Here is a 14,170-nt window from a genome sequence, read left to right on the forward strand (position 1 = left end):
ACATGTTACCTTGACTGTAGTAGAAGAAAAACCCGCCTTCTCGGTTTGTGCACAAAGTAGAAGATTCATCATGGACCCTTCTGCCTCTTCCGCCCCCTGCTGGTCAGTGATGACAACAGCAGCACAGACAACAACAAAGTGAAACCAGCTGCTGTTACATAACCCGTGTCGCCATCATGTGGAACAAAGCAGCCACTTCTATGACACAGATGTGAAATACACATTTTACAATTGTTGTTTATTACAACAACAGTAATAATAATTGTTGTTTGTGTTTTCATTTTGTATTTCCTGTTACCTTGTTTATTCGAGGAAATTGTATTAATTCGTATGTGCTATATATTAATATTTGAAAATTTGATTTAATCCTCCTTCCCTCCCCAATCCATCTCTCTTTCTCCTGTCTCCTTCAAAGTAAAGTACCCCCATTTAAAATCTTTTGGGGATGAGTTTTGCCAGGAGCAGCTGTCAGATTCCTGTGTGTGTGACTCACTGAACTAAAACAGATTTACTTTAACTTTAACTTGGAACCATGGAGCCCACTGTGGGGGCAGGGATGATGCATCTATAGACAATGTGTGTCTGTGCGTGTGTGTGTTACCACAACACCACAAACAACAGGAAGTGTATTCAATACATGGAAAGAAGAAGACTTTGAATGAAACTTCAAAGTAAAACTGCTTTTTGACCAGTTTAAACACCAACACTGTGTATCGAAACAATAATTGTGTGTCTGTGTGTGTGTGTGTGTGTGTCTGTGTGTAATATCACCACCATAACAACAGAAAGTGTATTAAATGCATTGAAAAGGGGAATTTTTCGAAAGAAACTTCAAAGTAGAAAAACTTTTGACCTATTAAAGCACTAATATGTGTGTAACAGTGTGCGTGTGTGTGTGTGTGTGTGTGTGTGTGTCTGATAGTGTGTTGTTATTGTTGAAGGGTGTGTCTCAATAATGAGTGTGCACACTGAAAGAGGAGGTCTCCTCAGGCAAAGTCTCTCCACCCATTTTTTCCCCTCAGCGCGGTTCATCGACCCACTTCATCCGCCTCCTGCTTCCTACTCGCCCGCTGAAGATCCACTATTCACCGGACCAGCCTGCACCACGACCGGGGACCACTCGTCTACCTCTTCTTTCTGACTTGCACTGCGGGAAGCCGTCTGAAATCCTCCGGCTGCTCCAAACCAGAAGTGCAAACCACAGGAATCTGTCTGTGGGTGTGTGTGAGTCTGTGTGTGAGTCTGTGTGTGTGTGTGTGTGTGTGTGTGTGTGTGTGTGTATAGCTCCGTAGGCCTCCGCAGCTCTCAGCATGTATCAGGCGGTGAGGAAGGTGTTTTTCACGGACTGTCGCTGTGCAGATGAGTCGAGCACGTACGAGACGCTGTTCTCCAAACTGGACACAAACAAAGATGGGAAGGTGGATGTGTCCGAGCTGAAGGCCGGACTGGCCGCCATGGGCATCCAGACTGGGAGGGCAGCCCAGGTAGAGCCATGGAGACAGTGGACACACACACACACACACACACACACACACACACACACACACACACACACACACAGACAACATAGTTTCTACTTACCTAAACCTCTTCTTTTGAATTTAATGATTTATGTCCAATTCAATTGTATTCATAGTGTCAAATCATCTCTCTCTCTCTCTCTCTCTCTCTCTCTCTATCTTATCTCAAGTCACTTTACATAGTAAGATCTAGACCTTAGAATTACAGAGAAACCCAACATGTTATGGGGACTTGGATTTTGTCCCCATAAGGAAGGTAATTCCGCATTATGTGAGCGTGTAAACAGAGTTAGGTCCCCACAACATGAGTTATACCTGGAACACACACACACACACACAAATACAACCTTTTACTTGTATTTTAGGACACTCCTCATCATAACGTGTTCCCCATGCCCTTTGCCCTATATTAACCTTTAGACAGCCCATTGGACGTGGGCCTGGAAGTCAGGACCGGCCAATATGTCCCCACTTTCCCAAAATGGTCCTCATAAAGTTATCTGTACAAGTCCTCACACAGGCCCTGCAGGGAAAGTTGTAACTTTGTGTGTTGCACTACTGCATTCCTGAATGACCTGAGCAGTGAACAGGCTCCTCCATGTTAAACCCTAATTAACCCTGACTCTATAAATTATTAGTCTCGCATGAGCTATTCTTAGCATCTGATATAAACTGACACTATAGCTGCTTTCAGACGTGCACTGAACTCCGCGGTTCCTCCGTATTTTCTCTGGAGGACGTGCATGTGTGAACGTTCTCCGCCTGGCCCCCAAGCATAAAGTCTGCAGAAAGTGTAGAGAATCCAATGGGAGAACATGGCAGGAACCCTAGCTGGATTCACTGTGAGCGAGTGGGGGGGGGTGATGACATCTCTCTCAGAATGTGGTAATCCATTCAGTAGTTGCTTAATCTTGCTGACAGAACAATCAAACAAATAAATACATGGACAGGGGTGGAAACACACCTTCCTCTGTAAAAAGCCACTTGTGCAGCTACATCCTGTGAATGACTGGGTCCTCAAACAAATGACCTCAATTTGTGTTTCATTGCCTCAGGCTTTTCTCATTCAGCTTTATCAAGAGAGCAGGGTGGGTGAAGCAAAGGTGGACCAGAACTCAAAGTTCAGTCTGCAGGTGTAGGTGTGAGCTGCGACTCGGACGGTCCCACCTTCAGTAACCATATAGTGCTGCATTCCTCTGTCTCATCAGTGAGTCTGGTAACTTTAACAGTCTGAGTCAGGGAGGAAGGGACAGGGAGGTCTCTGCTGTGTGATAATGAAATGATCCAGAGGTAATGCATGCTTTTACAACTGCCTCGTTGGACCAGTAGAGTCCTAATCTATTAATATAATTCAAATTATTAACATTCCCATTGAAACCACATTCAAACTCATGAGATCAGCATTTATATTTGGATCTGTACCAAATTGCACACTCATACAGATCAACCCCCTAAACATGCCTGATATATTTTTTTAGTTATTTTCTGAGAAAACGCCCTCTCTCAACTAATAAACAAACATAACCTTGAGGTGGATGCAATAAATCATGAACATTATCAGACCACTTCCTTTTTTCTGTTGTATTTCCCCTAACAAGCCGATCTAGTGTAGGATTGTTCGCCGTTGGTGGAGGTTTGTGCTCTTACTGAGAGCCATTCTAGTTTCTGTACGATTTCCCCCATGCACACATGGATCTCTTATTGATTTGTGGAACAGTTACAGAGGTTTTTGTTTCATCCGATTTCCTGGATCAGCACATTTCAGTGTAACATTATGTAGAAGACAGTAACATGAAGTGCAGCTCCTCTACAAACAAACACAATCTTTATCTACTGCACAGATCACTTTACAAATGAGGGGAAAAGTCAGAGATAAAATAGCCAAATCAAAAAACACAAAATAAAACCGCAACAGCACAAACTATGTAAGAAGATAATGACAGATAATTAGGTCATGAGGTTTACACAGGAAGTGAGTTCAGGGATTTCTCAGCGTTATTCTGCCACCAACTGGCAAAAAAGGAGAACTGTTTTTTGGAGAGATTAAAATCTGACTCGGCTGCTGCTCAACATGAAGAGACGTCTGATAATATTCTTCTTCTCTTTTCTCAGAAAATAGTTTCTTCAGGAGACAAAGACAAAAATGAAGGGCTCGACTTCGGAGAGTTTTCCAAGTACCTAAAGGATCACGAGAAGAAGCTACGGCTGACCTTCAAGAGCTTGGACAAAAACAACGATGGTGTGGTGGAGCAAACTTCATGTTTATATTTATTAATTTAAGAATGCATAATGTAAATTCACCTGTTGAATGGTGGGAATTTTTACATAACCTGCCATATTGCTGACACTGAATTATTCTCCCTCAGCATGTGGGAAACATCAGGATTATTGTTATGTTTTTATTTTCCACAGGTCGAATTGACTACATGGAGATTAAGCAGTCTCTGGCTGATCTGGGGATGGATATCAGCAAAGTGGAAGCAGAGAAGATCCTCAAAAGGTATTTCTGCTTATTTTGTAAATTAGAAACTGAATATTTACAATATGTGTTGAGCTCTGAGACACAAATGTGAGTAAAATGGCTCTAGACTCATTAAACTGTTCCTGTAACTTGTGGATCAAAGCATGAATCCCATAATCTGTAAAGGTAGTGAAGATGTTTCCACATGTTAAAGGTGGGGACCAGTGAGGGGGACTGATAACAGCTGAGTGTGTAATTGTGAGACAAGTGATAATGCTGATATGTAGGAATAAGATCATCATCTCGGGTCATATATATATATATATATATATATATATATATATAAAATGCAATTATAATAAATGCACATTATGTATTCTGTTAAATTCAATGTTTCATATCTGCACATATTCTTATTGGCCAACTGATAAATCGGTCAAAGAAAGAGGTGGCAGGAGCGCTACTGGTGTCCCTCAAACCACTGGAGCTCATGAGGGAATATATGTCAATAAATGTATATTTTCTTTTATTAATTTAGGAAGAAAAAAATAATGGCATGAAGAATGAAGTGGTTTGAAAAATGTAAAATGCCTTTATTTAAATGGGATTGACGCTTAAAAATACACTAATGCCTTCATCAGGGTGTGTTACACACAGAGATCAGTCAGTTCATGTTGAGAATGGTTGATTGCACCAGGAAGCTATTGGAGTTAGGATCTTCCTCAGAAGCTGACAATACAATCTGTCGTAAACAGATAAAGATGAAGGAGGATCTGTCGTATTTACTTCAACATTATTCACCTTGTTGTAATGTCCATGAACATGTTACAGGGAGTTATCATCCTGTTCATTCCTTCACATTGTCTCACCAAGTCATTCCAGGCTCCTGCGGTTGAGCTGTGTCAGTGTGTCGTGTATTTGCATAAACAAAGTGTGAAGCTGCTGATGTGCAAGTGCTCACATGACAGTGAGACCTGGAAAGAGAAGTGGAGCAGCATGTGTATGACTGTGAATCAGACAGTTTGAAAACCACAGAATAATTGACGATTGTGTAACTCCGCTGAGCTGACAGAGATTGACGTAGAACAGAGACATGGTTGGAATACATTTATTATCTATACCGTTTATCCTGTAAGTTTCGTGAGAGATGGGGCTGCAGCCAATCCCAGCAGGTCAAACCCTGGTCAGCTGCTTTCAGACCTGCACTGAACCCCAGAAATTCTCCCAAAATGTTTGGCCACGCCTGTATCTGAGAACGCAAATGTCCGAGTCAGTTGTTCCGGACAATCTCTGGAGGTTTTCCTGCCAGTTCCCTTGTTAAGTCTCTGGATAATGTGTGAGTGAGCTCATGTTAGAATATAGCTGGAAGGTGTATTAGTTTGGTCAATGTCCCATCCACTATCATGGAGGAGGAAGGGCTAATGACCTATCCTGCAGCCAGCCACCAGGGGGCGATCGAGACGCTTTAGCTTCAGTATCATCCAAGTTTAAATACAGTCGATGTTCCAGTTCCAAATAACAGGTCTTCTCTTTATCTGTGTTGCTCAGTATCGACGTGGATGGCACCATGACTTTGGACTGGAATGAGTGGAGGGAGCACTTCCTGTTTAACCCAGCAACCAACCTGCAGGAGATTGTCCGCTACTGGAAGCACTCCACGGTAAGAGAGAGAGAGTGTGTGAGAGAGAGAGAGTGAGAGAGTGAGAGAGTGAGAGAGAAAGCAGATCATAAAGATGGCTTCATGTTTAACACACAGAAAACACAGACTGTGTGGGGGGGATGTGCTGTATATAGAGCTGCAGGTGTGTGACTGGACAATAATGTGGCGTCCAGGTGAGAGTCTGGAAAAAGTTGATGCTGCGTCCAGGTCTGAAAATCCCCTTTTCTACTGGTCAAAACACCCACTGACATCTGGCCCTTGTCTGCAATGGAACCAATCAGCATTCACTCCCGGGTCAAATGATTCTGCAGTTGACGGGTTTGTTTTCGGCTCCAGCTCTGATCAGCAGTGATGGAAACCGGAAGGCAAACTCCTCCTGGCAACAGGAAATGAGTCGGTCGATAAACCCTTCGTGTCAGAGACGGTTTTTGTTCAATACTGGATTCTAATTGCACAAACTAATTCCTCCCTCGTATGAAACTCAGCATGGATCCCAGGACATTAATCATTAGTTGGATGATTGTAGTTTCAGGCCAGAGAGAAAACACTGGGAATGTCTTGCTGTGTCCTTCAGTGTTTGTTCTTGTCCTTAACATCAATTTAACTTTTTCCTGGTTGTCGCAGCTCCAGAGCAAATTCTACTTTAGCTTCTTAGCTGTAAACTTGTTCTAGACTTTTTTACACAGACCCAGATAATGTCCACGGAGCCAAATTCAACTCTGTATATCGCAAATGATTTTACTTTCTGTAAATGTTTCTGCAGGACAGAGGGGATAAACAGAGTAAAGATCAGTTTCATGGTGCGGACGTGTAACTTTGAAGCTTAGAAACCTGCATATCAGTTGGTTCTCAAATTAAATAATAAGTCTTAAGTCTAAATGGAAGCAACACGGAGGTGAAACAGTTCAACCTGTCGTCTGCGTCCTTTGAGTGTGTCCGGCCTCGTTTTCGGATCCACTGCACCACAGGGGAAAGTTGTGAGAGAGACTTGTCAGCTGATACTGGATTTGGCCGAGGACTTTGGCAACAGATCAGAACCTCGACGACGTCAACAGATTACGTTCATTCATTTTCAGAGAAGAGGTGCGAAAAGGTGGCGCAGAGGTGGAGGAGGAGGAGGAGGTGGAGGGTTTTTAACTCCTGATGATGAGGTGATAAGTCTTTACTTAGAGAAATAGAGGTCGACACTGGAGGAGAACCTTGACTTGACTTTGTCACCAAGAGACTTTCAGGGGAAAAGAGGTTGTTCTATAAGTAGCTAGAAATAAAACAAGTGGTTGCGACTGTTACCATGCCAACCGAGAGCTCTCTGGTCTGGTTCTACAAACTAATTCGTGACAGACAGGATGTTTCCCTCCTGAACTTTCTGCTGCTCGTTAAACCAATAGAAGGTTCATTTTAAACAGTATCTTTAAATTTAGATTATCGACCGAATGGAACCATCTCTGTGACATGTCTAATTGTCGCATGCCACTTCCAGTTCCAGTCAATGGCTAATCTCTGACGTTTGCTGCCTCTGTTCACTGGCACAACCTCCGTGGTTAAATAAACCTGGAGCTGCTAAGCTTGGCAGAGATAAGCTAATTTCAGTCTGACCTGTGGGGGGGATTAGCTCGTCATTGGGATTGGGACAGGTCGAGGAGAGAGGAAGTGAGTCTAGAACAGGACAAGCCACAGGGAGGGAGGGTGAGGCGTCCCATCACATCGATGGTTAACGGCCCCTCCACATGCAGCATTTCTCACCTCGGGCCGGACGGGATCTGCAGACCTTCGGCGTCTGACTGTTAGACTCGTGTGACGGGTCCGGTTCTGTTGAGCACAGAGTTTGTGCAGCACCGTACTGGATCAGCAGCTTTATCAGGGGGGAGATGGTCATGGTGCTGCTGCAGCCTCAGCAGCAGCAGCAGCAGCAGCAGCAGCAGCAGCACCAGGGAAACTGTTTTTTCTTCGACTTTGAAGATGAAGGGGGGATCTATGAGGTGGAGGTGGACATGGTAGGTTTGTGTATCGACCCTTTGACTTTTCCACCTGGTCATAGATTCATCAACATGAATATATATTGCTGTTTGTGTCAGAAAGTAAATCCCTAGAAACTGCACTGAAGCAATGCCTCCAAGGTTTCCAGGTCATTTAGAAATGGTGTTGTCTCAATGTGCTTGCAGTTAAATGTCCCACTCTGTATTTATCTTGGTCACAACCAACTTTTAATGATGCTTATGTTTGATTATGGTCGATACGAGCATTTCATAGACATTTAGTTATTTTGGTTATTTTACAGAATAAACAATTCTGAAAAGATGTGCATTGTTCAGATCTACATGTTTATATTTGACATTAGGAAATATGTTATTTTCTTAATTCAAGGTCTATATATTTGGTTAAATTTGGGTTTTATTTTTATTTATAATAAAGTTTATTGTTAAACTGTAAAACATCAGCAGACAGGGAACAAACCGCTGGTGTTCAGGCTGGAAATAGACGCATCAGTGTGAGAGTGGACTGACTGAGAGTCCTGAATATCCTCGACTGTGATTTAACTGCATTGTATTGTGGGTAGGTGCTGGACATTGGGGACAGTCTCTCCATCCCAGACGAGTTCACAGAGGAGGAGAAGACGACTGGGATCTGGTGGAGGCAGCTGTCGGCAGGAGCCATGGCGGGCGCTGTGTCCCGTACGGGAACCGCCCCGCTGGACAGGATGAAGGTCTTCATGCAGGTGTGTTAGGATCACCCTCAGTAGAGTCAACAGTCCCCTCATGACACCACATTTAAAGTCACTATTTCTACTTGAATCAAACACACACACACACACACACACACACACACACACACACACACACACACACACACACACACACTCATAGATATGCTTGGTTTTCTTTTTTCTTGAAGATCTAATTATTATTCTGTGGAAAATCTGTGAAAATATCCCAAAATGCCCGATATCACAATGTTGACAAAAGTTTAGAATGTTTTTGATACCACCACTTTGTCCGGATCCAAAATCGAAGTTCTTTCTCCGCCCACGTTAGATAGTTTATTACCTGTTTATTATCTATTATCTTTAATGCTGCCTCTCATACATAATAAATGCATTTCTTTTGAAAAGTAATGATTCTTCTAATTTCAAGTCCTTTTTTAAATTTATTTTCAGGTTCATTCTTCTAAGAGCAATAAAATCAGCCTGGTCGGTGGTTTCAAGCAAATGGTGAAAGAAGGAGGCTTCGCGTCTCTGTGGAGAGGAAACGGAATCAACGTCCTGAAGATCGCCCCGGAGACGGCCATTAAATTCATGGCCTACGAGCAGGTACATTCATCTCACTGCCACTGATCGCAGCACAGACCTCAGGTTTGGCTGCAGCCTCTCAGATAAAAACTAATTCTGTTTCACTCTCTCTCTCTCTGTTGATGCATCACTCATCATTCTACATGAGCAGCACGGACATAATATTGTCCCACAGTAAAGTCATTCCGCAAAGTGCCATGTCTTTTTGTGTGTTAACTTAATCCAGAACAGCTTCACCTGAGTATTTCTGCCTCATTCCTGTGTCGCTGTGTTTCATCAGTTTAAGAAGATGCTGGCCAGTGAACCAGGGAAGGTCCGGACCCACGAGAGGTTCTTGGCTGGATCGATGGCTGGAGCCACGGCACAAACGGTCATCTACCCCATGGAGGTGGGCAGCAGGGATTCCAGGAGGTCTTCCAAATTCAGCAATCTGAGTTTTAGTCCTTAAAAACTCTTAAATACATTAAAATACAGACTTAAAAGTCTTTAAAAATCCAGTTTGTTGGCCTGAGGGGGATCTATTGACAGGAATGGAATAATAATATTTTTTTAGTAAGTGTATAATTCGTGTACATTAGTTTATAATCTCTTAAACTAAGAATTGTTGTTTTCTTAACCTCAGAACGAGCACTTTAAATCTACATCAGGATCTTCTACATCGTTTAATATTACAATTATCGCCAATATCTGACGTCCAATCATAAATTTGACCAAATATAAGTATATTATTTTACGTAAATACAGCAAATAAAACCCTAACAGTTGCTATGAAAGGTTGCTCGTCTGCTCCTTCATGGAGGCAAAAGTCAAAATGCTGCCTGTTGAAGAAAAGTGATCATTTCTGTCTGTTCAGGTGATGAAGACCCGTCTGACGCTGAGGAAGACCGGGCAGTACTCAGGGATGCTTGACTGTGCCAAGCAAATCGTGAGAAAGGAGGGACTGAAGGCGTTTTACAAGGGCTACGTCCCTAATATTATTGGCATCATTCCCTACGCTGGAATCGATCTGGCGGTGTACGAGGTGCGTGGTGTTGAGTGAATCTCATCTGTAAAATATGTAAACTTAGACTTCCATTCATTTCTGTGTATCCTTCTCACACACATGTACTGTATATCCATCCTCAGAGCTTGAAGAACTTCTGGCTGTCCCGCTACGCCAAAGACACGGCCAACCCGGGGATTCTGGTGCTGCTCGGCTGTGGAACCTTATCCAGCACGTGTGGCCAGTTAGCCAGCTACCCCCTGGCTCTGATCCGCACCAGGATGCAGGCACAAGGTACGAGGAGCCAATCCTTGTTTTAAAAAATAAAGAATGAGCCAACTTTTCATTTGTCACTGTTGGTGTTTAGCCAGTGTTCTCACAAGCGTATCCAGAGAAAGGGAATAAAACGAAAACACACAAACAAACTCACATAGACATGTGTGAGAAAAGTAAAGGATACAAACATACATGATACATCGTGTATGTGTAACATGGGTTAAATAAGATAGTTAGAAAATATATATTATTTAAATAGGTAAAGTATAAATACTTCAAAATTGTACTCAGATACATTAGTAATTCTACTTTGTTTACATCCCACATTTGGGAATAACCTTGGGAAGGCAAATAGTGTCGTTGGTAAACTATAAGAAGACTCGTATAAATACTTCCTTCTGATGGTGCTGTGTTTGTGAGCATTCTTTTATTACTATACAAAAGATGAAAAAGTGGTGACTTATTTGAGGTAATTTAAATATTTATAGATATAAACATTCTCAAACAACCCTTAGAGTTGATATATTTGCTATATTTCAAATCCATTAAGCTGGCATAAGGAGGTAAATAGAATAAAATGCTACTGTCCAAATATATTTTGATTAACCACGTTTTCCTTGTTTGGTGTGATTTTCCTCCCCAGCCTCTATTGAGGGCTCCGAGCAGCTGCCGATGAACCTCATGGTGAAGAAGATTGTGGAGAGGGAGGGCTTCTTTGGACTTTACCGCGGCATCCTGCCCAATTTCATGAAGGTCCTCCCGGCCGTCAGCATCAGCTACGTGGTGTACGAGTACATGCGGGACGGCCTGGGGATTCAGAAGTAGGCAACAGAGTCAACTGTGACGACCAGAGTGAAAAAGTTAATGCTAGGGTTGTGTGAAAAAAGCAAGAGCAGGCGACAATGTAGCCGTTTTCAGGAAAGACCTCCAGAGAATGTCCGCTCAATTGGGTGCGGACCTTCTCCGGAGTTTGCCTTTCACTCATTCATCAACTTCGGCTTCATTTCTGGATGGTGGGGGGGAAGTGGAGACATGTCTTCCATCTTTATTTACAGTTTACGGTCTCATGGTCGACTGATTTAACAGCCGATCAACCTAATGTGGATATTTTCCGAAGCACAGACACTTGGAGAGGTTTATTTGTTGGTTTGAGTAGATGAGTCAATGAAGTAATTTTAAGTGTGGGTCGTGTTTAACGTTTGACCAAAAAGCACCTTATCGTACCGTTCTTCTTCCTAATGGGAAACACAATGTTCTCACTGTCTGTTCTCTGTGATTAGTGAAAGTAGTCAGACCAAATGTTGGAAAGCTTCAATTCGTCCAGATCTTAACGCAAGGCCGTTTTTACACATCGGAACCTCGCTGTCATGTTTGAGAAAGACACATCTTCTGGGAATGGATTTCACTTTGAGTGTCGGCCTCCATTTTACAGGAGAATATTGTTTAGACCTTTTTATTGAGTTCGGTAAACGGGGGAGTAGAGATGTGCCTTATGAGATGATTCTCTGACGTCTGTGAACGTCTCCACCCTCACACTGTCTTGCCTTTCTTTCCAATATTTGGTGAATTTGACGATGGTGTTTACAGTAATAAAATATTTCATTACAAAAAGGAGAAGTTGACTGTATTTTATTTATATTTAAATTTGAACGAATGTACTTCCTGTCTGTTGGAGACGTCTGTGTAGAGTGTCTCTGTGTGTGCTGGTGTGCAGTCGTCCCCAGAGGCTCTTTAAGAACAGATTAGTTCATTTCTTATGTAATAGCCTTTCCCCTGTGATGTCTGTACTCATGACTCTGTCTGATCCTCAGCGTTTGAAAGGACACAGAAGAAGTGGCTCTGCTCATTAGCTTTTTGTAGCTACTCTATAGTTGTGGTACAATTCAAACTTAACATTTGCTCGTTACTGATCATGGAGCATGTTTCAGTGATACCTCCATGGTGTTCTCATAAAAACACTCATTTAAAGCATCATTTCAGACTCTGGTAAATGATTAAGAATTATACAATGCTTCCTAAATGTTCAGTCTCACATAGTCAAACAATAGCAGTATATAAAGTAAAAGTGCATTATTTGATATTTGATTGAGGAGCATTGTCAGTCCATGTTATTATATGAAGAGCTTTGACTTTGGCGCCCCCTGGTGGTGGTATTAAAATCACTCTCTGTCTCTAAAGTAAAATGTGAAAGCTGGTTTATTTTTATTTTACACTTTCTACAGACAGTGGCTTTTACATAATGGCTGGATATAAAAAACAACACTGTGACATGATTGAAAGTTTTTAACACAGTTGGAAAAACCTGGACCTCAGATCACTCTTTTCTAACTTTTTCCACTTTTAAATATTTTATTTATACAATAGAATCGGAGAATAACTTCTTTTCTGGGAACATCCCGTTCATGGCAAGTGTTCCAACTAGAGAAAGAAACGCCACAACGGTCAGGATGGAGCGCAGGGCTTTGAACCAGCTGGGGTAGGTGGGCAGCAGAGAGAGGTCATAGTGCAGCGAGATTCCCAGGCCCATAATAACCATGGTGGCTGCCGGGACGATGCTGTCGCTCATTAGCATGGCCACCCAGGCCAAGAGGGGGGGCACCACGCTGTTGGCCAGGTTGATCCAATCTGGTTGGGCTGGGCTTTCCTCAGGGAGAGCGAATCCCCAGCGAGCTCCACCCAGAAAGGACACGATGGAGGCTCCGTATGCTAACTGTGCGTAGGCCAGTTCTGGGAGGTAGCATTCAGTCACGGCCATGAGCAGAGTCGGGGTCACGAAGGGGATCAGCCCGGCAAAGCCCAGGTACAAGGCGGGTTTGGGGCCCTTCCACAAGTCCTTCATGTCGTAGCGCAGCAGGTCCAGCTCTCTGGGAGGGGCCTCAGCCGGCGGTCGCTTCTTCAACCTTGCAGCAGAGGAGTGGAAATGTTGGTTTCTCGCTCCAAACGGAGGAAGGTGGGTTTGAGTCCCCTGGCAGGGCTCGGCAGGAGGTTTCAAAAGTCCAGTTCCTGGAGGTGGCAGCGTGGTTGATGAGGCCCAGCAGGTCTGCAGGGAGAAGGGTCCACGGCCTGGAGCTCCCGTCAACACCGAGGTCCAGCATCTTTGAGGAGGAGCGACCCAGTGCAACACCTAAGAAACAAAACATTCACGTTTAACTTTTAAAATGAGAAATGGTGCTTAAGAAGCTGAGGTATCACGAATGGTCGTTTACCTTTCGGGCTGCAAGGGGGCTTCTTCTAAACATGACAGCGAGCATCTGTAAATTACAGGCAGATTACAATTCAAGTTCGACTCAGGAGAGAGGGCAGGGCGTCCACCAGCCAGAAGCTGACGGTAGATCAGTTTATAAACAAGAGTCTGATCTCACATTAGAGAGAGAGAGGGAGGGAGGGCGCCACTGTTTAATAAGACAAGTCACAACCAACAGAATATAAGTAACACAACCACACTGTTCATGCAGCTGACAGACACACACACACACACACACAGACCTCTTTATATAGTCTATGCCTCACAGACATATATACACCCACACACACACATCTCATGCACTCAAACACCACATCTCTATGCACTCAACACACACCCTAAAACACACACCCACACATCTCTCTATGCACTCACACACAAACACACACACCCACACATCTCTCTATACACCACACACTCTCTATACACACACACACCCACACATCTCTCTATACACACACACACACACCATAGCATAACGTGAATCTTTGTGCCGCGCCAAACAGCGTGAACACATTGACACGAAACACAACTGGAGCCTCGGTGATGTCATGTTAAAGTTCACTCACCTCGAACTATCATGTTTATTTACTCTCTGTTCTCACCGAGGTCAACATGAAGCTAACTGATGCTAGTTAGCTTCTGACTGCTGAGTGCGCGGGTAATGTCTTCCGTGTTCAACAGGAGCTGTTCCCCGAACTTTAGTTCCACCTACACATCCTTCAATAAAAGAGAAGGATA

The 14,170-nt window shown here is 43.3% G+C and overlaps 2 protein-coding genes across 3 annotated transcripts; one reads left to right on the forward strand and one right to left on the reverse strand.

Moving 5' to 3' along the window:
• Nucleotides 1-978: 978 nt before the first annotated feature.
• Nucleotides 979-11,799, forward strand: slc25a24 (solute carrier family 25 member 24). Its single transcript, XM_035176968.2, has 10 exons — nucleotides 979-1,484; nucleotides 3,633-3,759; nucleotides 3,933-4,020; nucleotides 5,530-5,641; nucleotides 8,199-8,357; nucleotides 8,796-8,948; nucleotides 9,208-9,315; nucleotides 9,781-9,948; nucleotides 10,053-10,203; nucleotides 10,829-11,799. Exons 1-10 carry the CDS (start codon nucleotides 1,311-1,313, stop codon nucleotides 11,008-11,010), a joined length of 1,422 nt encoding a protein of 473 aa, XP_035032859.2. The 5' UTR covers nucleotides 979-1,310; the 3' UTR covers nucleotides 11,011-11,799.
• A 564-nt stretch (nucleotides 11,800-12,363) lies between these two features.
• On the reverse strand, nucleotides 12,364-14,111 carry LOC118121009 (transmembrane protein 69). 2 transcript variants are annotated; one of them, XM_035176599.2, is made up of 3 exons: nucleotides 13,999-14,111; nucleotides 13,392-13,436; nucleotides 12,364-13,309 (listed from the first exon to the last, which is right to left on the reverse strand). In XM_035176599.2, the coding sequence occupies exons 2-3, from the start codon at nucleotides 13,434-13,436 to the stop codon at nucleotides 12,539-12,541; spliced, it is 816 nt and encodes a 271-aa protein (XP_035032490.1). In that variant the 5' UTR covers nucleotides 13,999-14,111; the 3' UTR covers nucleotides 12,364-12,538. The 2 variants fall into 2 exon arrangements, with proteins under 2 accessions (XP_035032490.1, XP_035032491.1); XM_035176600.2 differs by having other exon boundaries at nucleotides 13,392-13,537.
• Nucleotides 14,112-14,170: the final 59 nt, after the last annotated feature.

This window comes from Hippoglossus stenolepis, chromosome 14 (assembly GCF_022539355.2).
Source record: "Hippoglossus stenolepis isolate QCI-W04-F060 chromosome 14, HSTE1.2, whole genome shotgun sequence".
Classification (NCBI taxonomy): domain Eukaryota; kingdom Metazoa; phylum Chordata; class Actinopteri; order Pleuronectiformes; family Pleuronectidae; genus Hippoglossus; species Hippoglossus stenolepis.